The sequence below is a fragment of the Leucopleurus acutus genome, assembly GCF_964270905.1.
Source record: "Leucopleurus acutus genome assembly, chromosome: 3".
In the NCBI taxonomy this organism is placed as follows: domain Eukaryota; kingdom Metazoa; phylum Chordata; class Mammalia; order Artiodactyla; family Delphinidae; genus Leucopleurus; species Leucopleurus acutus.
Window position 1 is genome coordinate 39,960,801 of NC_139145.1, and position 24,049 is coordinate 39,984,849.

General features: G+C 37.6%; 1 protein-coding gene across 1 annotated transcript; it reads left to right on the top strand.

The window, feature by feature from the left end:
• The first annotated feature begins 1,434 nt into the window (after positions 1-1,434).
• Positions 1,435-18,283, top strand: SLU7 (SLU7 homolog, splicing factor). The gene is made up of 16 exons (XM_082836583.1): positions 1,435-1,481; positions 3,725-3,910; positions 4,773-4,926; positions 5,561-5,641; positions 5,933-6,097; positions 7,866-7,934; positions 10,769-10,816; positions 11,009-11,140; positions 11,404-11,501; positions 11,797-11,864; positions 11,999-12,138; positions 12,996-13,157; positions 15,284-15,388; positions 15,547-15,618; positions 15,750-15,863; positions 16,756-18,283. The coding sequence occupies exons 1-16, from the start codon at positions 1,444-1,446 to the stop codon at positions 16,933-16,935; spliced, it is 1,812 nt and encodes a 603-aa protein (XP_082692709.1). The 5' UTR covers positions 1,435-1,443; the 3' UTR covers positions 16,936-18,283.
• Positions 18,284-24,049: the final 5,766 nt, after the last annotated feature.

The following is a 24,049-nucleotide window of genomic DNA, read 5'->3' on the forward strand; positions in this document are numbered from 1 at the left end:
ACTCCCTGGCTTGTGCCTGATAGTTTTAACTAAATACACCCTAACACTTCCAAGCAAATTTTGGGAATTGTTTTAAGGAGATAAAAGCAAAGTGTGAGACTTCCCTGGTGGCCCAGTTGTTAAGAATCCGCCTGCCAATGCAGGGGACATGTGTTCGAGCCCTGGTCTGGGAAGATCCCACATGCCGTGGAGCAACGAAGCCTGTGCGCCACAACTACTGAGCCTGCACTCTAGAGCCCACGAGCCACAACTACTGAGCCCGCGTGCCACAACTACTGAGCCCACGTGCCTAGAACCCATGCTCCGCAACAAGAAGACACTGCAATGAGAAGCCTGTGCACCGCAACTAAGAGTAGCCCCCACTCGCTGCAACTAGAGAAAGCCCATGCACAGCAACGAAGACCCAACACAGCCAAAAATAAATAAATAAAATATATATTAAAAAAAAGCAAACTGTGAGTGATTCAGACTACTCACTTTCAGACTATTTTCTGACAACTTCTGTCCCTTCAACTATTGCCCTGTAAAATCAAAATTAATATTTACATTCCTATGCTAGGCACTGAACATTCTTAATAAGAAAAAATAGATTATATTATGATGAGATCTCTTATTGAAGCAAGGATGTCACTCTGACATTTGAAAGGAACACATACTGTTTTGAAAAATAAAACGTGACCGGAACAGAGAGGATAGGACCAAAAAAAAAAGGGGGGGGGGAAATTCTACTCCAACATTAATATTTTCCAGTATTTTATTTCATATTATACTTTAAAGGAAGGTTGAGATGTCATAAATATTACTGTTTTCCCAAAATGGAAATCGTTTTATAGTATTTTTTTCCTAATGGTAAAATACAATATCACATTGGGACGAGGTGTCACAATTACGGAATAATGCCTCATGTTCTCATAGCACCTCGTATACCTTTCATAGCAGCTTTCTAGAACTATACATTTTTGAATAATTCAGTGTCTTTCTCACTCCGTATGATGTAAATTCGAGAAGAGGAAGACACTTTGTGTTTACCTCGTCCTCAGCGTGTTACACTACCTGGCTACTAATTAATGCTAATTTTAATTTTTTTTTTTAACTTCACGCACTTCCCCCTTCATTTTACAGCGCTCTAGTGAGGCTTAAGCTGTCGTCTGCTCTCTACTACGTTTTTCTTTGTTTGTTTTGTTTTACGTCGTATGACGCGGCGACTCTTAAAAAAAAGTTTCAAAGAACAGAGCGGAAAAGAAGCTGCTCAAACCTAACCCATTCTACAGACCCACAGTAGAGAAACGGACACAGCTCAACATCTCGCGAGACCAGCTCCGCTTGGGAGCCTGAGACTCGAAGAGTTCTTAGCGCGCATGTGTGGGTCGTCCGGAAGGTGCCGCAGGGGCTGCTGGGAGAGGGAGGAGGTCAGGAAGTAAACATAGATGGTCGGCTTCCTTCATGTCCGGCTGTCTTGGTGTCAGCAGCGGCGGGACCGGGTAGGGAAATATTGTGAGAACTTCAAGAGGGAGGTGGGTGAGGGTGAAGAACCCCGAGAAGTGGACCAAAGGCTCCTAATTGTTACAAATATCCTTATGAGACTGATAAACGCTACGTTGAGGAGGGAACGGGGACCTAGAAGGAAGCCGCCGTCCTAGGCCTCAGTCATAGTACCTGTGCCCAGTCAGACCAGGACTGTGTCTTCAGTGGTTTTTAAAATAAGAATTATAAGATGCCATTGGGGCTGAACTGTCCAGTACAGTAGCTGTTAACTGTTGTGGTTCTTAAGCACTTGAAATGTTGGCTAGTCTGAATACGTGTAAAATGCATATCAGATTTTAAAGACTTAGTTTTCCTAAGTCTAAACAGATTTTTTCCTATGTTGAAATGATAATATGTTGGGTATATTGGGTTAAATATTGCAAAAATAATTTTACCTGTTTCTTTTTACTTTTCTAGTATGGCTGTGGAATATTTTAAATGACATATAGGGCTGGCGTTATATTTCTCTTGGACAGCGCTGCATTAGAGGGTTTTAAGCTTGGGTAGTGGACATGATATGATCAAATCTGTGTTTTGAAAAAACACTGCAGTGTGGAAAACTGATTGGAGGGAATTGGGAGAGACTGGTAGGGAAAAGTAATAACACTAAGGTTATTGACAGTAGAAGTAAATGAATTTGAGTGATATTCAGAAGGTGAAAATAACGTTACTTAGTGATGAAATAGGTGTGGGAATTAGCTGGAACACTTATGAAAAGGGATGGATGGTGGTGTCTTTCATCAAGAGAGGGAACAGTGGAAAAAGATTTCATAGAGAAGATTATGAATTTTTTTTTAGTTGAAGATTATGAATTTGAATTAAGATTTGTTGAGTTCAGGTTTCTCAGAGATATTTAAGTGGAGGTACTTTGAAGTAAGCAAGTGGAATGTATTTATTGGAAGCTCAGACAAAAGGGCTGGAGTAGAGAAATAAATTGGACAGCCAGCAGTTGTATACTGTGGCTATCAAAACCTTGGAAATAGATGAGCTTGTCCTCTGGTGGAGTTTAGAGTGATGAAGAAGGCCCCAGGATTGACCCTTGTGGAATCCAAAATAAAATAACTGGGCAGAAATGGATGAACTTACAAAGGATTCAGGAGAAGCAGCGAGAGGGGTACAAGAAAAACCAGGAGAGTATAGTGTCACATAAGTCAAAGGATAAGAATATATCAAAAGGGGAAGGAACAGAACTGAAAAATGTCCAGAGGACTAGGCACATTGATAACTTAGTGGTAGCTTTGGAGTGGGGGGAGGGGTGTGGGAGCTAAATCAGAGTGATTGAGAAGGGAAGCAGAAGATGAGGAAATAGAGACGATGAATATAGGTAAATCTTAAAGCATCCAGTCTTTAAGAGGAACAGAGATAGGACCCTACGTACTCATTAAGAGTTAGTGTGGTAGAAAAGTTTGAGACACTTACGTAGGGAGGAATTCAGGAATATATATGAGAGAAAGAGTCTCATGAAATTTTAAATACATGTGTATGTCTCTCTCCACTTATAACTTAGAGTTGAGAGAAAAACTGCAACAGTATATAAAGACTTTTGTGGAGGGGAAAGAGACCTTTCCCTTACAGATACTATGAAGAATAAGACATAAGTTAAAAATAATTGATATTACAATTACAAAGGTAGTCTATACAGAATCTAAGAATAGAGATATTGTAGTGGGAAGGGAGAGACAGAATATGCTTGTTATCTCTATAATAAAAAAAATTAAAAATAAAATAATTTATATTAGAGTGAAAAAATTTCCAACTAAGAAACTAAAAATAGTGATATAACTAAAGGGGGAGGAGAGCTTTAGGAAGATAGGGACCTATGTTAGTGATTAATCTTGTATCAGAGCAAGAAGTTAACTAATAATGTCTAGAATATGAAACATTCTGTATAACACACAATATGTGTCATTAGAGTGTACTTTTTTTTTGTGGTACGCGGGCCTCTCACTGTTGTGGCCTCTCCCCTTACGGAGCACATGCTCCAGACGCGCAGGCTCAGCGGCCATGGCTCAAGGGCCCAGCCGCTCCACGGCATGTGGGATCTTCCCAGACCGGGGCACGAACCCATATCCCCTGCATCAGCAGGTGGACTCTCAACCACTGCGCCACCAGGGAAGCCCTACAGTGTACTTCTGATAGTTTCACTGGTGAATTCACCAAGGGCTAGTTTATACTAATAGATATTTCTTCCTTTTCATAGAGAAGGCCAGATAACCATGTCAGCTGTAGCCATGGATGCAGGTAATGCGGCCACCCTTTCGGGGTCCAAAGAAATGAGTTTGGAGGAACCAAAGAAGATGACCAGAGAGGACTGGAGAAAGAAGAAGGAGCTAGAAGAACAGCGAAAATTGGGTAATGCCCCTGCAGAAGTTGATGAAGAAGGAAAGTAAGTACTTTCATTTTTTTGCAAGATCTGTTCAGAATTCAAATAAATGTCTACTTGGTTTACCAATTTCTCATCCTTTGCCTTGACAGGACGCCATCTTTATCATTTACATCATTTTTGTTTTTATTTATTTTATTAAACTCATATGTATAAGGTTTAGTAATCATATAATAATGAAGGACTTCTAATGAATAGCTGTAGTCCTTTTCAGTTTTCCCACTCCCTGTCCCACTCTACACAAGTGACTATAGTTGACCCTTGAACAACATAGGTTTGAAATGTGTGGGTCCACTTATACTCAGATTTTTTTCAATAACTACGTGCAGTACTACACAATCTGCCATGGGTTGAATCCTCAGATTCCAAACCGTGGATACAGAGGCCCGACTGTGCAGCTTGAGCATCCGCGGGTTTTGGTATCTGAGGCAGGTCCTGAACCAGTCCCTCTCAGATACTGAGGGATGACTGTACTTGTCAGTCTATTTTGAGTTTTTCTGGTTGATACCTCCACATCTCTAAATAACATACCTATACCATTATTATAATCAACTCTAGACATTATTAGTTAACTTCTTGCTCTGATACAAGATTAATCTCACTAACATAGGTCCCTATATTCCTTCATCTCTCCTCCCGCTTTAGTTATATCACTATTTTTAGTTTCTTCGTTGGAAATTTTTTCACTCTAATTATTTTCTTTATTTTTAATTGTTGTTTTATTATAGAGATAACAAGCATATTCTGCCTTTCTCCTCCCAGTACAGTATCTCTATTCTTAGATTCTGCATAGGCTACCTTTGTAATTGTAATATCAATTATTTTTCAACTTCATTCTGTTAAAAAAATTTTTATTTTATTACAGAGACATCAATCCTCATATTCCTCAGTATATTTCTTCAGTGCCATGGTATATTGATCCATCAAAAAGGCCTACTTTAAAGCACCAGAGACCACAGCCAGAGAAACAAAAGCAGTATAGCTCATCTGGAGACTGGTACAAGAGGGGTGTAAAAGAGGTATGTATGCAACTTGTATATATGCATGTGAAAATGGAGATTTTATTTTAAGAACTTAATATAAGAACCTCTAAAGCAATACTATATAAAGTAGAAACAGATTCTATGACCTTCTTTGTGGTATTAAAATTCACAGTACATACTACTTTAGCGTCTATATTTTGTAAATTTGATATTGCTGAAATCTTTAAACTTTCTCATTTATAAAAGTGCAGGGTAAGCTGTGACAAAGTGAGAGAGTGGCATGGACATATATACACTACCAAACGTAAAATAGATAGCTAGTGGGAAGCAGCTGCATAGCACAGGGAGATCAGCTCGGTGCTTTGTGACCGCCTGGAGGGGTGGGATAGGGAGGGTGGGAGGGAGGGAGATGCAAGAGGGAAGAGATATGGGAACATATGTATATGTATACTGATTCACTTTGTTATAAAGCAGAAACTAACACACCATTGTAAAGCAATTATACTCCAATAAAGATGTAAAAAAAAAAAAAAAAGTGGAGATTCTAACTGGTTTTCCTCTTAATGAATAAATCATTTCACTAGACAATATAGGAATGAGAGCCAAAGTTATTTTTAACTTATTCAGATAAATAAAAATTTTCCTTGTTTTTCTTTACATCCATTTATAGAATTCCATAACTACTAAGTACCGCAAAGGAGCATGTGAAAACTGTGGAGCCATGACACACAAAAAGAAAGACTGCTTTGAGGTGAGTTCACCTTTGAGAATTTTGGAAACTGTTGTCAGAGAGTCTCTTTATTCCTGTCAGAGAGCTTCATTCTATTTTTTTAATTACCTATAGTTAGGTACAAGTTAAATAAAAATTAATTTGAATGAAATTAGTTTCGCATCATCAAAAGTTTTGCTGGAAGACTAAATGATAATTGAATAAACCATAAAGTCCCATGGTATGTTCACACCCACTCTGTAAAGATTATATGAAGTTTTCCTCTGGGCTGTAGATACTTACGAAAAGATTTAATCTTATTCTGTTTTCCAGAGACCTAGGCGAGTTGGAGCAAAATTTACAGGTACTAATATAGCTCCAGATGAACACGTCCAGCCTCAGCTGATGTTTGACTATGATGGGAAGAGGGATCGGTGGAACGGCTACAATCCAGAAGAACACATGAAAATTGTAGAAGAGTATGCGAAAGTTGATCTGGTGAGCACAGTTCACTGCTTTCCTGCTACCCTTAAAGAATGTACATTTTGCTGTATCTCTAATTTAGCAACTCTATTTTTTGAGTCTTCAAGCAGTATAAAAATGATGGCATTTTTATTATTGTAGTAGTAGTAAGCCTAATTGAATAGTGAAATAAACAGTGTGCTAGCCCGATTTGGCAGCAATTTCTTTTTATTTCATTCTTATATTGTCCTTTACTCCATGACTTAGGTTGCAAAAAATACTGGAAGCATTAGAACAGATTAGTGTCCAAAGCTTTTTCCTTTCTTTTATAAACTCTTGGCCCCCAGACTATATCTTGCCTATGGGCCTGTTTTATACTTGTCTCACATAGCATTTCAGGGTGGGAGAAGGGGAAGAGGATAAGTCATTTCAGAAAATTGAATTTTATTTTAATTTAACCTAAATTTTTTCTGTTATGATTTCACCTACTCACTCCCATTTTTCAAACACCACAGTCACATTGCTTTTTTTGTTTTTGTTTTTAAGTAGAGTTAACATTTAAAATCATGGGATTTCACATAAAAATCTGAATTTTATATTTCTTGAACAGTAAAATATGCAGTAATCCTGGGCCAGCCTGGAGGGGTCAGTCATCTCAAGTCAGGTGGCACCTCGTCAGCAGGGATTGTTCTCTGCAGTTTACCCCTGGTGGTGTCTAACTTGGTTTACATTAATGCCTGGTTCAAACAGGAGTTTGTAACTCCTGTTTAAATATGGCTGATTGAATCCAACTCATTTTCATTTTTTGTTTTTTTGGGGGGGGGGGGGTTTGTTTTTGGGTTTTTTTAACTTAATTTTTTTATACAGCAGGTTCTTACTAGTTATCTGTTTTATACATATTAGTGTATATATGTCAATCCCAATCTCCCAATTCATCCTGGTTTTTTTGTTTTTTAATTTAGTTTTTTTATTGAATGAAAGAGTCATTAAATTCTACAGTGCCTTACAATTTTCAGAAGTTTCACACACATGATTTCATATAATCCTATAATAACCCCCCCCCTTTTTAAAATTTCCTACCCTTCTATTACCCCTCCCCCCTTTCCTCTATTCACTGCTAACCACTAGTTGGTTCTCTGAGTGTGCTTCTTTCTTGTTTTATTCAGCAGTTGTATTTTTTTAGATTCCACATACAAGTAATATACAGTATTTGTCTTTCTCTTTCTGACCTATTTCACTTAACATAATGCCCTCCAAGTCCATCCATGTTGCTGCAAATGACAAAATTTCATTCTTTTTTTTATGCCTAAATATTCCATTGTATATATATTCCACACATCTTCTTTATCCATTCATGTTTTTTTTTATTAATTTTTATTGGAGTATAGTTGCTTTATAATGCTGTATTCGTTTCTGAGGTACAGCAGAGTGAATCAGTTATACATATACACGTATCTACTCCTTTTTAGATTTCCTTCCCATTTAAGTCATCACAGAGCATTCAGTAGAGTTGGGGGGTTTTTTGTTCGTTTAGTTTTTGGCCACACTGCATGGCTTTTGGGATCTTAGTTCCCAGACCAGGGATCGAACCCAGCCCCTCGGCAGTGAGAGCGCAAAATCCTAACCACTGGACCACTAGGGAATTCGTTGTAACTCCTGATCTTTAGGAGCCAGAGGTCTAGAGCTACAAAACATGACCTTGTCCAATGACCTTTACTGAAAACAATAAACTTACGCATTTTACACATATAAAAATTAAATGTTCATTTGACTAAGTAAATTTCAAATGTTTCTTTTTTCTTAGGCAAAACGAACGCTGAAAGCCCAAAAACTCCAAGAAGAATTAGCCTCAGGAAAATTAGTGGAACAGGCTGTAAGTAATAAAAATGATCATTAAAAAAAAATTCAAACTCCTAGTAAACAAAAAATGAAGATTGAAACAAAAAATTCATTTTATATCTCTCAAGTTAGAAAAGATTTTAGGGAGAGAGAAGTGCTATTGAGGAGAAAGAGTAAAACTGACTTATAGGGTTCATGCGACTATAAATTGATGCAATCATTTTGGAGAGAATATTGCCATAAAACATTTATATACCTTTTCTGGAATTAAATTAGTAAATCCATCCATCCTAAATTTTTTCTAGTGTTCAGAAAAGTCATTATGCACAAAGATGTTCATTGCAGCACTTTTTACAACAGCAAGAAATTGAAATAGTTTAATAGGGAATTAGTGAAGTGAGCTATCCTTCCTCTGCATGATAGAATGTAAAATGACTTTTGTCAAAACTTTGTAACAACACTGGCTAACACTTATATTTTAATGACACATGTAAAATATTACAATATTACCACAGGGAAGACGACCAGAACACCAGTTCTCATTTAATATAGAATTAGTGAATTTTTCTTTTTATTTATTTATTTTAGTATTTCCCACATTCTCCGTAATGAACATGTAATAATTTTATAGCTAGGCAAAAAATTTTCAAACTAACAAAAAAGATGTATTGCAGACAGGTTTTTTTCCTTTTTTTTTCTTCCAGTCAGTCAACTTAATAGTTAGAGTATATTATACTTATTAGAGTTGTGAAAATTTCTTTTAACAAATTAATGGCATAAGTAAATAATAAACATTTTCTAGTTGTCGAGTTTAAACTTCTAAAAGGGACGCGCATAGCAAGTATAATTACAAAGAAAACACAACTAGGTAAGTTAATCACCAAGTCTGAGCAGTCACAGAAGCTACCTATCAGGCAGGTTCAAAGCACAAGTTAACAGACAGATAATGTTAAAACCCAGCTCTGCCCCTGGCTAGCTAGGTGGTCCTAGAAAAATTAATTTGCCTCTCTGAGCCTCAGTTGATCATCTCTAAAGCAGAGATAACAACACCTACCCCCACCAGGAGGTTTAGCATACATATCACAGAGTAAACACTTGGTAATTTGTAGCTATTGTTAATCATTACCAACTCTGGAAAAAAGAAGAGGGCCTTTTTCTGTTTTTCTAACATATTCTTTGTTGTTGTTTATTGTAAACATAATTTATTTTCCCAGTAAGCATACTTACTGGGAAAGTAAGTATGAATTTTGCCCATTTGGATATGAAGATTAACTGCATATAGTAGAGCTATGTGTACTATAGAGATTTAGCTGTCTGTGTAGCAATATAAATGTCCTTTGTTGAACTAGCAACTTGTAAGAACTCCAAAAAATATATATATTTTTAAAATTCCCAATTCTGAAGGCAACAAATATTCAGAAAAAGTACACAGAAAATTATAAAGAAGAAAAATATCCCCTATGTTAACTGTTAACATTTTCAAGTAGGCCTTTCAGTGTCCCAGTACACCCCCCACATACATCCATGGATGTGTGTGATTATCATACAACATGTTTTTTAAATGGATTCATCTTTACATACTCATCACCTACTCTTTCAATTTAACAATATACAGTGCAGTGAGCACTTGTTCTCCATATCATTAAATATAGACCTGTAACATTTATTTTTATATAAATTCACATTGTTCAGTAATCAAAATAATTTAAGAAGATAGATGTGCCTCCATCCACCCTATCTCTAAACCTCACCCCCCATAACCATTTTTATTTTTCTTACAGATCCTTTCAGAGTTTGTTGTGTAAATACAAACAAATACAAATATGTAATCTTATTCCCATCCTTCCCTCTTTTTTCTTCCCCCCATAAAAATGGTAGCAAAGTATACGTGTTTTTCCACACCTTGGACAGAATGACTTTAATGGTTGTTCAGTGTTATTGAGTGCAATATTTTATATAACCAATCATCTCTTGTTGATCTGTTGTTTTCCTAATTATTTGTACAATACCCAACACTAGATTCTTATAAGCCTTTATATAATAGACATTTTTTCTTTATGATAAATTCCTAAAAGTGTAATTGTTGATGCACTGAATATGTATATGTAAAATTTGATGACTTAAAAAAAAAAAATTTGATGACTTATCACTTAGCTAGCATTCAGAAAGCCTGTACAAATTTTTGCTTCCACCAATATACCATATATATATATATATATATATTTTTATACACACGTTTCAATCCCCCCACTAATGGTATAAGGTATTGTTTTGAATGTGTGAAGCCTTTTTAAAAGGACATGATGAAGTACTGAGCACTTTGCTCTTGGCATTTTGTGGAGATAGAGAATATCGTGACCAACTGCTAATGAAGAAAGAGTGTCTTTGAGGCAAGGATTTTGCACGCTTCTTAAATCACAGCGTGTTGTCACCTGAGTAGATTTCTTCATTGCCTAAATTTTACAAAGGCTGTTTTGGCTCTAAAGATACTTATTACATGAACCTGGTAACTTTTCTTTTTGGCCTTAATAGAAAAACAGTGAAGTTTAATGAAAATGTTATGTCTGAAGATTGAATACATATGAAATGAATATTTTTTAGGTATATTGATCAACTTAATCTTTCTATTACGTTTGTGTGATTATAGTCCTATCATCAATGAAAATTTTGGATTTGTAGACAGCCTAATAAAATTATTCACAATGACATACTTGTATTCAAAACTTATGTGCTCACTACAAGTGAGAAATATAAGAATTTGTTCAGTTAAATTTGTTATATTATTTTAACTATGTTTTTAAAGTGTTAAATAATCAGTTGATTCAGTGGAATACAATTACAAATTTGTTTCCTTCTTTCATGACACAGAATTCTCCAAAACACCAGTGGGGAGAAGAGGAACCAAATTCTCAGACGGTAGTAAATATATGCCCTATCTGGATATACATTAAATTTTTAAAGTTCTGATGGCTAATATTAATAGTAATATATAATTCATAATAATAATAGGTTTAAAGAACACAGTGAGTAAGGTTTGGTTAAAGGGAAAACAAGAACTAGATGCTGCTCTTTTTTTCTTAAAAATTTTTTTCCCTCTCCCTCTTTCAGGAAAAAGATCATAACAGTGAAGATGAGGATGAAGATAAATATGCAGATGACATTGACATGCCTGGACAGAATTTTGACTCTAAGAGACGAATTACTGTCCGGAATCTCAGGATTCGAGAAGATATTGCGAAAGTAAGCCTTGCCAACTCAACATACATATTCAAAAAATATTTGTCTTCCCAGCCTAAATTTTGTCTACTAATATGGTACCTCGGTAGTATATGGGTAATATAGTCAGTCATTCCAAGGTTAGGTGTCATTCCGGTTTTCTTTCTCTTCACCTGTACCCCAGACATGCACACACACATTTAATTGGCTCCTCCTACTAGTCTGCTGAAATCTTCTTTGATGAAAGTAAACATTAACACAGTCTTAAAATATTTTTTTCCTTCTAGTATTTGCGGAATTTAGATCCAAATTCTGCTTACTATGATCCCAAAACCAGAGCGATGAGAGAGAATCCTTATGCCAATGCAGGAAAGAATCCAGATGAGTAAGTACCAAGTTCAATGTAAAGATTTCAAGAGGGCGGCTGGGCCCGTGAGCCATGGCCACTGAGCCTGTGCGCCTGGAGCCTGTGCTCCGCAATGGGAGAGGCCACAACAGTGAGAGGCCCACGTACCGCAAAAAAAAAAAAAAAAAAAAAAAATTTCAAGGTAGGGGAGGGGAGCTTTTATTCATAAACCACAATCTGAATTAAAATGAGCACCACCTATGGTCAGGTCAGAAAAGAATTTCCTTAAAGAAATCAATCTCTGAAACAGTTTTTTTTAAATTTGTGTTTACAGAGTGAGCTACGCGGGGGATAACTTTGTTAGATACACAGGTGATACCATTTCAATGGCTCAGACACAATGTAAGTGTTTTCTCTATGTCAAGGTATTTTATATCAGCTCATAAGAAATTTAGGGGCATTTTTTAAAGCTTGTTTCCAAGAAGCATGAAAACAATTTAGGTGACAGCTCATTACGATGTTTTTAATTACTTTAGTGTTTGCTTGGGAAGCCTATGACAAGGGGTCTGAAGTGCATCTGCAAGCTGATCCTACAAAACTAGAGCTGTTGTATAAGTCCTTCAAAGTCAAGAAAGAAGACTTCAAAGAACAGCAGAAAGAAAGCATCCTGGAAAAGGTAATTTTGACCAAACTGCTAAAGGAAAACATTTCTTAAATAGAAATTATCAGTTAATAAACATTTGATTTACGTTTGGAATACAATATACAGTCCATTTTAATCCATCAGGATTAGTCCTGTCCTTCCACTGATGCAATCAATTGGTATACAGTATCAGTGAAACTATATCAGTGAGCTTTTGCAGCAAAACAAATCACCTCAAAATGTAATAGTTTAAAAAAAATAGTTTAAATAAACGTTTCTTATTTCTCACCATTTTGTATGTCAGCTGGGTCTCCTGGTCTGAGTCTGCCTATCTGAAGTTGGATGATCTAGAATGGCCTCACTTTGGTTTCTAGCAGTTAGCAGCCCTCATCTGTCCTGAGAAGGCCCACCTGGAACAGCTCATCTCTGCCCCACATGGGTTCTTATCCTCTGATAGGCTAGCCCAGCTTCTTTACATGGCATTCTCAGGATACCAGAAACTAGCAGCAAAGTGTGCCCCAGTGCACAGGTGTTTTTCAGGTCTTTGCTTACATCATATTTGCCAGTGTTCCATAGGCCAGAACAAGTAGCCTGGCCAGGCCCAGATTCAAGGGAAGGAGCAGCAAAGTCATGTGGCAAATGGGCATACACAGAGGATAAGGGGAATTTTATGAGCATTTTGTAATTTGCCACACTCAACAGATGAGTAGCAATTGAGACATCTTTTATTTGCCTGTGAAAATTTGGTGACATTTTTTTCACTGTGTTTTGTATAACAAAGCCCATGAAGAATAGTCCTCTAATCTTTCTGATGGGAAATAAACCCTTCAGTAGAGATTTGAATGCAAATCTTTGTAAAATATATTTAATAATGTTCAATGTCCTTTTAGTACGGTGGCCAAGAACACTTGGATGCCCCTCCAGCTGAACTGCTTTTAGCTCAGACCGAAGACTACGTGGAGTACTCAAGACATGGGACAGTCATCAAAGGACAGGAGCGGGCTGTTGCCTCCTCCAAGTATGAGGAGGATGTGAAGATCCACAATCATACTGTATGTGTTCAACCAGAATTATTTTTGCATCCTTGTTAGCATTTTGCTCTGGATTGTATTTTTCATTAGTAAGTCGTTGTGTTTCATTTTGTTTTTTTGCATTTTAACTTTGTCTTATTTTTTAATACAATTTTTAAAGGTTATACAGCATTTACAGTTATTACAAAATATTGGCTGTATTCCCCACATAGTACAATACATCCTTGTAGCCTGTCTTACACCCAGTAGTTTATACCTTCCACTCCCCGACCCCTATATACTGCTTCTCCCCTACTCTCCACTGGTAACCACTAGTTTGTTCTCTGTATCTGTGAGTCTGCTTCTTTTTTTGTTATATTCACTAGTCGTATTTTTTAGATTCCACATGTCAGTGATATCATACAGTATTTGTCTTTCTCTGTCTGACTTATTGCACTTAGCATAATGCCCTTCGAGTCCGTCCATGTTGCTGCAGACGGTAAAATTTTGTTCTTTTTTATGGCTGAGTAGTTTGCCATTGTATATATGTACACCACATCTTTATTCATTCATCTGTTGATGGGCATTTAGGTTGCTTCCATATCTTGGCAATTGTAAATAATGCTACTGTGAACATTGGGGTGCATGTATCTTTTCGAATTAGTTTTTTGTTTTTATCAGATATATACCCAGGAGTGGAATTGCTGGGTCATATGGTAGTTTTATTTTTAGTTTTTTTGAGAAAGCTCCATACTGTTTGCCACAGTGGCTGCACCAATTGCTGTTTTATGAAATTTTCCCAAAATGTGAAAGAATACTATTATTTTCACTCATATACCCACCATCTAGATTCAAATTCTTTTTTACAGATCGCCATATACGCTTTGTCTAGAAGAGTGTGTATGTGTGTGTGTGTGTGTGTGTGTGTGTGTGTGTGAGTGTGTGTAAGTAACTGTATATTTTTTTGACTGAAACATTTGGAAATTACAGATATCATGACATTTCACCCATAACACTGTATCATGTACCCTAAAATTAAGGATGTTCTCCTATATAACTACATTACCACTATCACACTTCAGAAAATTGACATTAATGCCTTAATATCACCTAATCTCTAGTCCTTAATCACATTTTCCAAAATATACCCCAAAATGCCTTTAAATAACTTTTTGGGTTTTTTGGTTGGAGTGGGGATAACTGTTTTGTGTGTGAGTGTGAGACACAGAATCCAGTCACAGCTTACGTTTATTTTGTTATTTGGTTGTTATCTCTCTTTTTTCTAGCATGTATCTCCCCTTTGTCATGACAGTGACTCTAACAGATCATGCCAGTTATCTTGTAAACTGTCTCATATCCTGTATTTGACTGGTTCCTAGTGATATATAACTTATTCCTGTATTCCCTGTATTTCCTATAAACAGGAATTCAGATCTAAAGGCTTGATTAAAGTTAAATATTTTGACAGGAACACTTCATAGGTGATACAGTGTATGTCATATTGCATCGCATGATAAAGCATATAATTTGCTGTACTTTAAGTACCCAAACTACACTTGTCTCTCTAAGTAAGAGTCAAAAACGTAGCTACCTAATAGGAGCTAGGCCAGTAATCATAGATGAGTGAAATGAGCCAGGCTAATTTTATAAACTAGAGAACACAAGCCCTGTCTAATAGGGGCATCCACTGGTCAGCAACAGCCAATTACTGACAAGTGGGAATGTGGGCCCAGAATTTCCCAGTCCTCAGTTTCAAGAGAAGTCAGATAGCCTAAATTTTTTAATTTTGGGGGGGCATAGAATGTAAGACCGTTGTAACCACACCTTCTCCCTGTTAGCTAGCCCTAGCATCCCCATAATTTTCCTCCTTTTATCACCAGTATATGAGAATAACCAACAAGGACCTACTGTATAGCACAGGGGACTATACTCAATATTCTGTAATTACCTATAAGAGGAAAGAATCTGAAAATGAATATATTTATAACTGAATCACTGTGCTGTACACCTAAAACTAACACGACATGGTAAATCAACTATACTTCAATTTTTAAAAACAATCAAATTAATTAATGATAGAATTTTTTTAAAAAAAGAAAGAAAAACAGTATATGAGAGACCCTAGTTTCAGGTTCATTTTTAAATAACCTCTCTCTGTCTCTCTGCAGCATATCTGGGGCTCTTACTGGAAAGAAGGCCGTTGGGGATACAAATGCTGTCACTCTTTTTTCAAGTATTCCTATTGTACTGGCGAAGCTGGGAAGGAGACTGCTGTAAGTAATTGCCCTCTAGTGCTTAAAAGTGAACAACAGCCAAAACTCTTAAGTCAAAATTTATATGAAACATATATTTTTATGTTTCAAATTTTAACTTTTTCTTAGATGACTGGTAACTATGACTCTCAAGTTAGATTACATATATTTTTCCACAGAATTCAGAGGAGTGTATTATAAATGATACAACTGGAGAAGAATCTGTGAAAAAACCTCAGACCCTCATGGAGGTAAGTCCATGATCAGTTGTCCTGAATTTTTAAGTCTTGGAGGGAGGACTTTAAAACTTGTGCTAGAACTTTGTTTTTGCTAGAACTTTGTTTTTGCATTAACAACACTATATTTGCATCCTCGCAATCAGATGCATCAGGAAAAACTAAAAGAGGAGAAAAAGAAGAAAAAGAAGAAGAGGAAGCATCGAAAGAGCAGTTCAGAGAGTGATGACGAAGAAAAGAAACATGAAAAATTGAAAAAGGTACTTTGTGAAGGCTAAATAAACAGTAAAAGTGACCACAGCATTCTTTATTTGTAGGGACCTTAGGAAATTATCTAGTCCTATTTACAAGCTCATTTTAAAAATGAGCAAATGAGCCCCTAGTCTGGGTGATTTGCTCAGGTCACCTATCAGGTGTAGAATATAAATAGAGATTTTGTGTGTCTTGGTATTGCCTGCTTCTTGAACTATTTGTTGAATATCACTAATGCACAGAAGAAAAATGCTTGGTATAGTTGTTATTTTAGAGTTATGACATGTTCGCCAGAGACTTGCCATCTGGTTCTATAATTTGTAAGTTTCAGCAAGTCTTGGGAAAAGTCAGAATTGCAGTCTCCACCAAAAAGCATCAGTTGTCGGCTTCTGTCAGTAAAATAAACCTCATTCAATTTTCGTTGTTAAATAAAATTTCTTTGAAATTTCATTGAAAATGTCATAGAATGTTTTGTGCTCTATGAAAATGTATGAGCCAAAATAGTGATTAGTTGTAGATTGACAGCGAAAGGGCTGACTCCCAAGCTCTTCCAGGCAATCTAGGTTTTTTGTTGTTTTTGTTTTTTTTGCGATACGCGGGCCTCTCACTGTTGTGGCCTCTCCCGTTGCGGAGCACAGGCTCCGGACGCGCAGGCTCAGCGGCCATGGCACACGGGCCCAGCCGCTCCGCAGCACGTGGGACCTTCCCGGACCGGGGCACGAACCCGTGTCCCCTGCATCGGCAGGCGGACTCTCAACCACTGTGCCACCAGGGAAGCCCGCAATCTAGGTTTTTGATGTAGTAGTTCATACTCAGTGGGGTCTTCTGGTACTCTACCACTTTTGCACAAAAGAGATCTGATGTAGACCGACGGTACTCATTTCTTTCTTCTCACTATAGGCACTGAATGCAGAGGAGGCCCGTCTTCTTCATGTCAAGGAGATCATGCAGATTGATGAGAGGAAGCGGCCTTACAGTAGCATATATGAAACTCGGGAACCCACTGAAGAGGAAATGGAGGCCTACAGAATGAAGCGTCAGAGGCCAGATGACCCCATGGCCTCCTTCCTCGGACAGTAGTAACTGGTCGCAGATGGTCACCAAAGATAGACTCTGCTGATGCATTCTTTTAGATTCTTGCTGATGATTATCAATGGAAAAATCTGTATCTACTCTCCTTGCTGCCTGACTTTAAAGCATCCAGAAGACTTACAGTAAATTCATTCCTTTCCATACTGAAGAAACAGAGAAGAAAAAAAAGCGGTATATTAAGTGCAGATTAAGATTTTATTTCTAATTTTATATTAATGATGTGGAAAAAGGTCTTGGCTCTCCACCTATCACAAATATCTTAACATTTATTTATTAAGTTTCAAACTTCATTTCCTCAATTTTTATGGCCCTTTATCTAGTGTTAGCACTCATTTTGAAGGCAGTTAGTTACTCTTTCTCAAAACAAGGGCTTTATTTTTTTTTAATTAGTAGTAACTATAACTGTAGTTATTTGATAATCATTTCTTTTTGCCTTCTTGGATTTTTCTGATCTGAAGCTAATATCCTATCTTGAGCTCTGGGTTACTGAAAGGACTGTAGAATGTGTGAAAACTTTATCCCTGATGTCAGTCTGTGTAGTAATAATCCTGTTTTCCACTTGGTTATAAAATTTTGATTTTCAGAACATTTCCTTGTATCTTATACTCAGAACTAAATGCGTTAGCCTTTGCATGGAAAAAAAACTATTTTGTCACCCTTGAGTCAGTGTTAGTACTAGGTCTTTTACCATTCTAGACATGAGTGTTTAGACACAGAAATCCTTTTCTTTAGCATAGAGGATATGGTCTGTGATACTAATTGCTGTTTTAATTTTGATTGCCTTTATATAACAATCATGAATATTAGATTTTTAAAAGATTATAGAATAACTCTTGTACCTAATCTTCACAGTCAGCAGGTGTCTTTTTGTAAAATTTGCAAAAAGCAAAACCTGAAGTTGAAGGTTTCTTCAAAGAATTACAAGTATAGCTTGTAGGGCTATTAGTAACTGAGATTGCCGCAATTTTTAGCCTTCTTCTAAGAACACTGTGAAGATAGTACTGACAGTGAGAGTGGGATCAGTGAAAACAGCCTGTTTAAAACCCCTGACACAAGGACATTGACTTTCAACAGCTCACTGGCTTTTCTAAACTACCAAAACCCACTAGAATATTGCATTAAGTTAGCATCTCAGAAATAGTGCTGGTGGGAGAGTAACTGAATCAGATTATCAAGTTCTGTGGATATACATGGTATCTAGATTCAGACCAGTATGAAATTAAAACAGCAATGCAAATACATCGAATTCTTACCTACTTTAAGAATGTCAAAAATTTACATTTTCATATTCCTACCTTAACATAGACTTGTTCAACATAGTCTGGTATTAGTGTCTATTTTGTATTTTATTTATCTTTTGTTGATAAAGATGTATAACTGAGAATCCTTAACTGTGAGTGGTTTGCAGCATTATTTCAAATATTTGGGGACTTCGCTGGTGGTCCAGTGGGTAATACTCCACACTCCCAATGCAGGGGGTCCAGGTTCGATCTCTGGTCCGGGAATCAGATCCCGCGTGCAGGCCGCAACTAAGAGTCCACATGCCACAACTAAAGATCCCGCATGCCGCAACCAAGACCTGGCACAGCCTCAATAAATAAATAATATTTAAAAAAAAATAAAACAAATACCTGGCAGACAAGTGATCTATAGGACTGGCAGGAAGCCTGGGTTAGCTTCTGTGTGTTTGAATTAGAAAATTTCAGGAGGGACTTCCCTGGTGGTCCAGTGGGTACTCCACGCTCCCAATGCAGGGGGCCTGGGTTTGATCCCTGGTCGGGGAACTAGATCCCACATGCATGTTGCAACTAAGAGTCCACGTGCTGCAACTAAAAAAAAGATCCTGCATGCCGCAACTGAAGATCCCACGTGCCACAACTAAGACCCAGCACAGCCTAAATAAATAAAATATTTTTTTTAAACAATTTCAGGACTCTAAAAAATGTGTCACCTAACATTTCTGTTAGGACTTCTGTTCCCTCTTCTTGAAACCTAATTTACTCTGATTTTAGGAAGAATTCTGTAATATATGAAATCATGTCTTATTTCTGTTTCATTTTGGATAAAAGGTAATACCTAGGACATTACTCAAGATATGAACTTTGATTTTATTATCTCAATTATAGCTGCCTTTTGAGTGCTGGAACTATGTAATGTAGTTTTCACATGCTATCTCAAAAGAATTTCATGGAGTGAGTAATGGATGATATCCATATTTCACAGTAAGCATAAGGACTTAATGAGTCCAGGTGGTTTGCTCAAGTCCTAACAGTAAAAAGTGTTGGGGCCAGAACATAAACCCAAGTCTCTGACTCTAAAGCCTACTCCTTTCTCTAGCATTTAGGCCCAGGTTTCTGGGCCAAGCTGGTCTTTTGCAATTTCTTTGATTGACAGAAACTTTAAGCAGGCTCTCAATCTTTTTATCAGGTTCACTCTCAATACCTGAAAATAAAGTATCTGTCCCACATTCTTTGACACTTCCCCCTCCCCCAGCCTTGTGGGATGCTTCTCCCAAGACTAACTATACAAAAATGAGTAAAATGTGATTTCATTAAATACCCTCAAAATAGGAAAGAGGGCTATATTTAGATTTGTTTCTTTCAACTTTTTCTCATTTCTACTTTAGGGTTTTTCTCAGCAATCTCTCTAATATGGGTTTATTTCTCTAGCAGTCTGTTGTTAAAAAGAATTTTAAATAAAATTTAAAATCGTTTCTCAAAGATGAATGATGATTCTTAGCAAATTCATCCACATGCTCTAATTAATGGGAAGTGGGGGAAGGGCAACGTGCATGGGCGAGAGGACACAAGCTCAGCCTCCACCATTAGTATGTTACTGGAATGTACAGCTTGTCCCATTTGCCTGAATGTTTAATTTGTAAGTAGAATGCGCTCCCTTCTCTTTTTCCTCATTGATTCCACATAGAAAATGGTTAATTATTGAAGCTTTACAATCGCCAAGCTCAAAGCCTGACAATATAAAATTTTATTTGCAGTGCTTTAGAAAGTAGAATTATGTGGGCTTTACAGGGCCTTCCATTCCCGAGATTCTACGATTCATCCTCTCTGGCAGACACAATAAGCAAAAAATCCCCAGCGCCAAGTCCCCCATGTGAAAAGAAAACCAGCGCGCGTGCTCCTTACTCAGGGCGACGGGGCCCTCAGCCGCTTGCCAGTGCGCCTGCGTGCCGGGATCCGCCTCGCCCGGTCTGCGGGCGGGAAGCCGCCCCACCCCCGAGGACCCGGATGGGACCCGGCGCGGCTGGAGCGGGGGACGCCGCGGGCGCTGCTGTTTCACCGCGCCCTGCAAGGTCCTGCTCGGGAGTCGCACACGAGGAACCGCCACCTAGACTGGTTCCAGCGCCCGGAGGCTGGGCCCCAGCCTGAGCGGAGAGCGAACTGGAGCCTGAAACGGGCGCCTAAAAGAAGCCCGAGCATCCCTTGGGCCTGCCCCTCTGGCTAGGAGACGGCGGGTGGAGACCGAGCAGAGTCTTCTTCCCGCTCCTCCGGCGTCCTTAGCTCGCCCGGGCCGCCTCCTAAACGCTCCGTCCTTATAATACACCAAGAGGTCCTACCAGTTACGAGCTGGTGTTGTTTACATGCATTCTCATAATTAAACTTCCCAACAGCCCTGTAAGGTAGGTACCATTGTCCTCCCCGGTTGAGGGACTTAAGCTTGGACAGGTCCCAGCCTAAGTGACAAAGGCAGGATCCCAGGCGTTTGCCTCTGGCGCATTTGCTCAGCTATTGCATTCCCGTCCCTTCTCTCCTGGCTTTTGCTCTTAACGATGTAAAATGTAATGATTCAATCCTCTGCCTCCCTGGACACCGACACCTACCATGGACGGGCATAGGCGATGGCCAGGTACAAGTTGGATTGTGTTTGGTTTGGGGTTTTAGGTTTACAACTGCAGTTTAGTGTTGTCACTGCTGAAATAGATGTTTTAGCCTTCCTCAGGTATTTCCGTTATGTTAATGTTCACTTGTAACTGACTTTTTTCTCTAAATTGTGATGCTTTTTCGTATCTACCCTTCATAAATTTGCAAAACATTTTACTCTGTTACATCTGGTCTTTCATTCTGCCTCTTCAGATAGCTTTCAACAAACTCTCAAAAGAATCATTCTAAAAACTAATTATGTCTATCTTAATAAGTAAACCTTTTTGATTATTTTACTGTTTATTATGGAAATTTTCCAGCATACATAGAGTGAGAATGGTGTAATGATGTGTACCCATCATCCAGCTTTAGCAGTTACCAACTCAAGGTCAATCCTGTTCTGTTTCCACACTATTGTGTGTGTGTGTGTGTGTGTGTGTGTGTGTGTGTGTGTTTGTGTATGTGTGCTGAAGTACTGTATTTCAAAGGAAATCCCAGACATCATTTCACTTGTAAATAACTAAGTCTGTATCTCTAACACTTGTAAATAACTAAGTCTGTATCTCTAACAAATGAAGACCTTTTTTTAACACAACCATACCATTATCACAGTTTCAGTTAACAATAATACCTTAATAGGTGATGCTTTTTTAATGTTTACATATTTTAGGATATTGTGATTGCTAAATACCACAAAGGAGCAAGTGAAAATTGTGAGTTTCTAAAACACAAGAAAGCCTCCTGGGCAGTAAGTTCATCTTTGAGGGTCTTGAAAATTCTTGCTACCTATTCTCCCTTTTTGAGGGAGATGGAGAAGAATACTATAAATGAGTTTTTCTAAAAATTCTTTTCCAAACAGGTTAATCTTCAATCAGAATATACTTGAGCAGCATAGTCAGAGAGGGGAACAATGGACTCTAAACTCATCCTATAATGATTTCTAGTGAGAAATCATTTGAAGTAAAGCTTTTTCCTTCACTCCCTCTGTTCCCCAAAATATACATAACAATACAGAAAGATAAGCATTTTTTATGCTTATGTCATCATTTTGTTATCAGTTAGGCAAGGTTCTAAACACAGTTGGCCCATAGACTCATCACTTGATAAAGGAACGCTTAAGATCAACTCTAAACTTTAAATTGCCTTTACTGACTGGCAGACATCTTCCAATTTTAAACTGACTGACGACAACCATATGGCAGATCAACTTACTAGTTACATAGAAGTGCATTTTACAACTAGTCATTCTTGGCAGAGCCTCTAGAAAGCTAATGCCTTAATATTCTTGGCTTACTTAACTGTGATTTTTTTTTAATGGCCAAAGTGGGCATTTGGATTTAAATGTACTCCTGTTACACTATTTCCGCCACATTCTGTGGCACAGAACTCTGGAAATTTAGGGGATCACTTATTTACATGGGAGATAGAAATGTTTTCTAAGGTATATTTGAGTCTACCTGTGGATTACACCTTTACTCATTGCTCAGGAGGGAGAAAGAAAAAAAGGCATGTCTTTCTTTTTAGGTCCCTCAACTAACTTTCTTCTTTTTTCTTTTAATTTAAATTTTTTTAATGTTTCATTTATGACTTTTTTTTAGTTTTTATTGGAGTATAGTTGCTTTACAATGTTGTGTTTCTGCTGTACAACAAAGTGAATCAGTTATACATATACATATATCCAGTCTTTTTTTAGATTTCCTTCCCATTTAGGTCACCACAGAGCACTGAGTAGAGTTCCCTATGCTATACAGTAGGTTCTCATTAGTTATCTGTTTTATACATAGTACTGTATATATGTCAATCCCAATCTCCCAATTCATCCCACCCTCCCTACCCCACTTGGTAACCATAAGTTTGTTTTCCACATCTGTGACTCTATTTCTGCTTTGTAGATAAGTTCATCTGTACCGTTTTTCTAGATTCCACATATAAGCAATATTATATGATATTTGTCTTTCTCTTTCTGACTTCACTCTGTATGACAGTCTCTAGGTCCATCCATGTCTCTGCAAATGGCACTATTTTGTTCCTTTTGATGGCTGAGTAATATTCCATTGTATATATATACCACATCTTCTTTATCCATTCCTCTGTCGATGGATATTTAGGTTGCTTCCACATCCTGGCTATTGTAAATAGTGCTGCAATGAACATTGGGGTGCATGCATCCTTTCGAATTATGGTTTTCTCCAGATATATGCCTAGGAGTGGGATTGCTGCGTCATATGGTAGCTCTATTTTTAGTTTTTTTAAGGAACCTCCATACTGTTCTCCCTAGTGGCTGTACCAATTTACATTCCCACCAACAGTGTAGAGGGTTCCCTTTTCTCCACACCCTCTCTAGCAGATTTGTAGATTTTTTGATGACAGCTATTCTGACCAGTGTGAGGTGAGGTATAGTTTTGATTTGCATTTCTCTAATAATTAGTGATGTTGAGCATCTTTTTGTATATTTTTTGGCCATCCATATGTCTTTTTTGGAGAAATGTTAGGTCCCTCAATTTTCGTAAGAAGTTGTCATCAACTCAGAAAACATAATTGCCTGTTAAAGCATTTAGTGTTTACTTAGCAACCTAGAATATCGGTAAGCTAGGAATTGGCCCGAGGATATGTTTCATTTCTCTAAATCTGTCTGTGTACTAGGATGTGTATCAGAATCACCTGGACAACTTTATTTTAGATTCTTTTGTCCTACTTTTGGAGATGATGATTTATTAATTCTGATGTGGTATAGGGACATGTATACTTTCAAAGGGGCTCCCAATGATTGTGATAGGCATCTCTTGATAGAGATTACTGTTCTAGGTACTATTCATAAGACTTATCTAAAATACTTCTTTAGAATACAGATTTGGGGCCCCTACTCCAGAGCTAGGGAATCAGAATATCTCAGGGTGGGGTCCAAGAATCTGCATTTTCACAAGAGACTTACATGATTCCTCCACTTACTAAACTAGAGAACCACTGCCTTCTACATCCTGTCGTACTGTAATTAAGGCTTTTCTTCTATGAGAGAGCTTTTTCTGAAGTTTCAGTAACAAGAATAGTTGTGTTTCTCCTGAACAACTTGTTTTGCTTTTTTATATGGACAGTGTGAATCATGGACTGATAGTGTGTATCCTACTTCTGTGTCAAGGGTGGCTTGGTCAGACCTGTTTGAAATTCTCTGCTTAAGCTGGAGTCAAAGCCACTCAAGGATCAAATAGTTTTATAGACCTGTTTAA

Excerpts from the sequence above, each read along its gene's own strand:
- SLU7 (XM_082836583.1), top strand. The coding sequence starts at position 1,444 with ATGTCCGGCTGTCTTGGTGTCAGCAGCGGCGGGACCGG. Across the intron at positions 6,098-7,865 it reads AGTATGCGAAAGTTGATCTG|GCAAAACGAACGCTGAAAGC; the intron begins GTGAGCACAGTT and ends CTTTTTTCTTAG. Across the intron at positions 7,935-10,768 it reads GAAAATTAGTGGAACAGGCT|AATTCTCCAAAACACCAGTG; the intron begins GTAAGTAATAAA and ends TTCATGACACAG.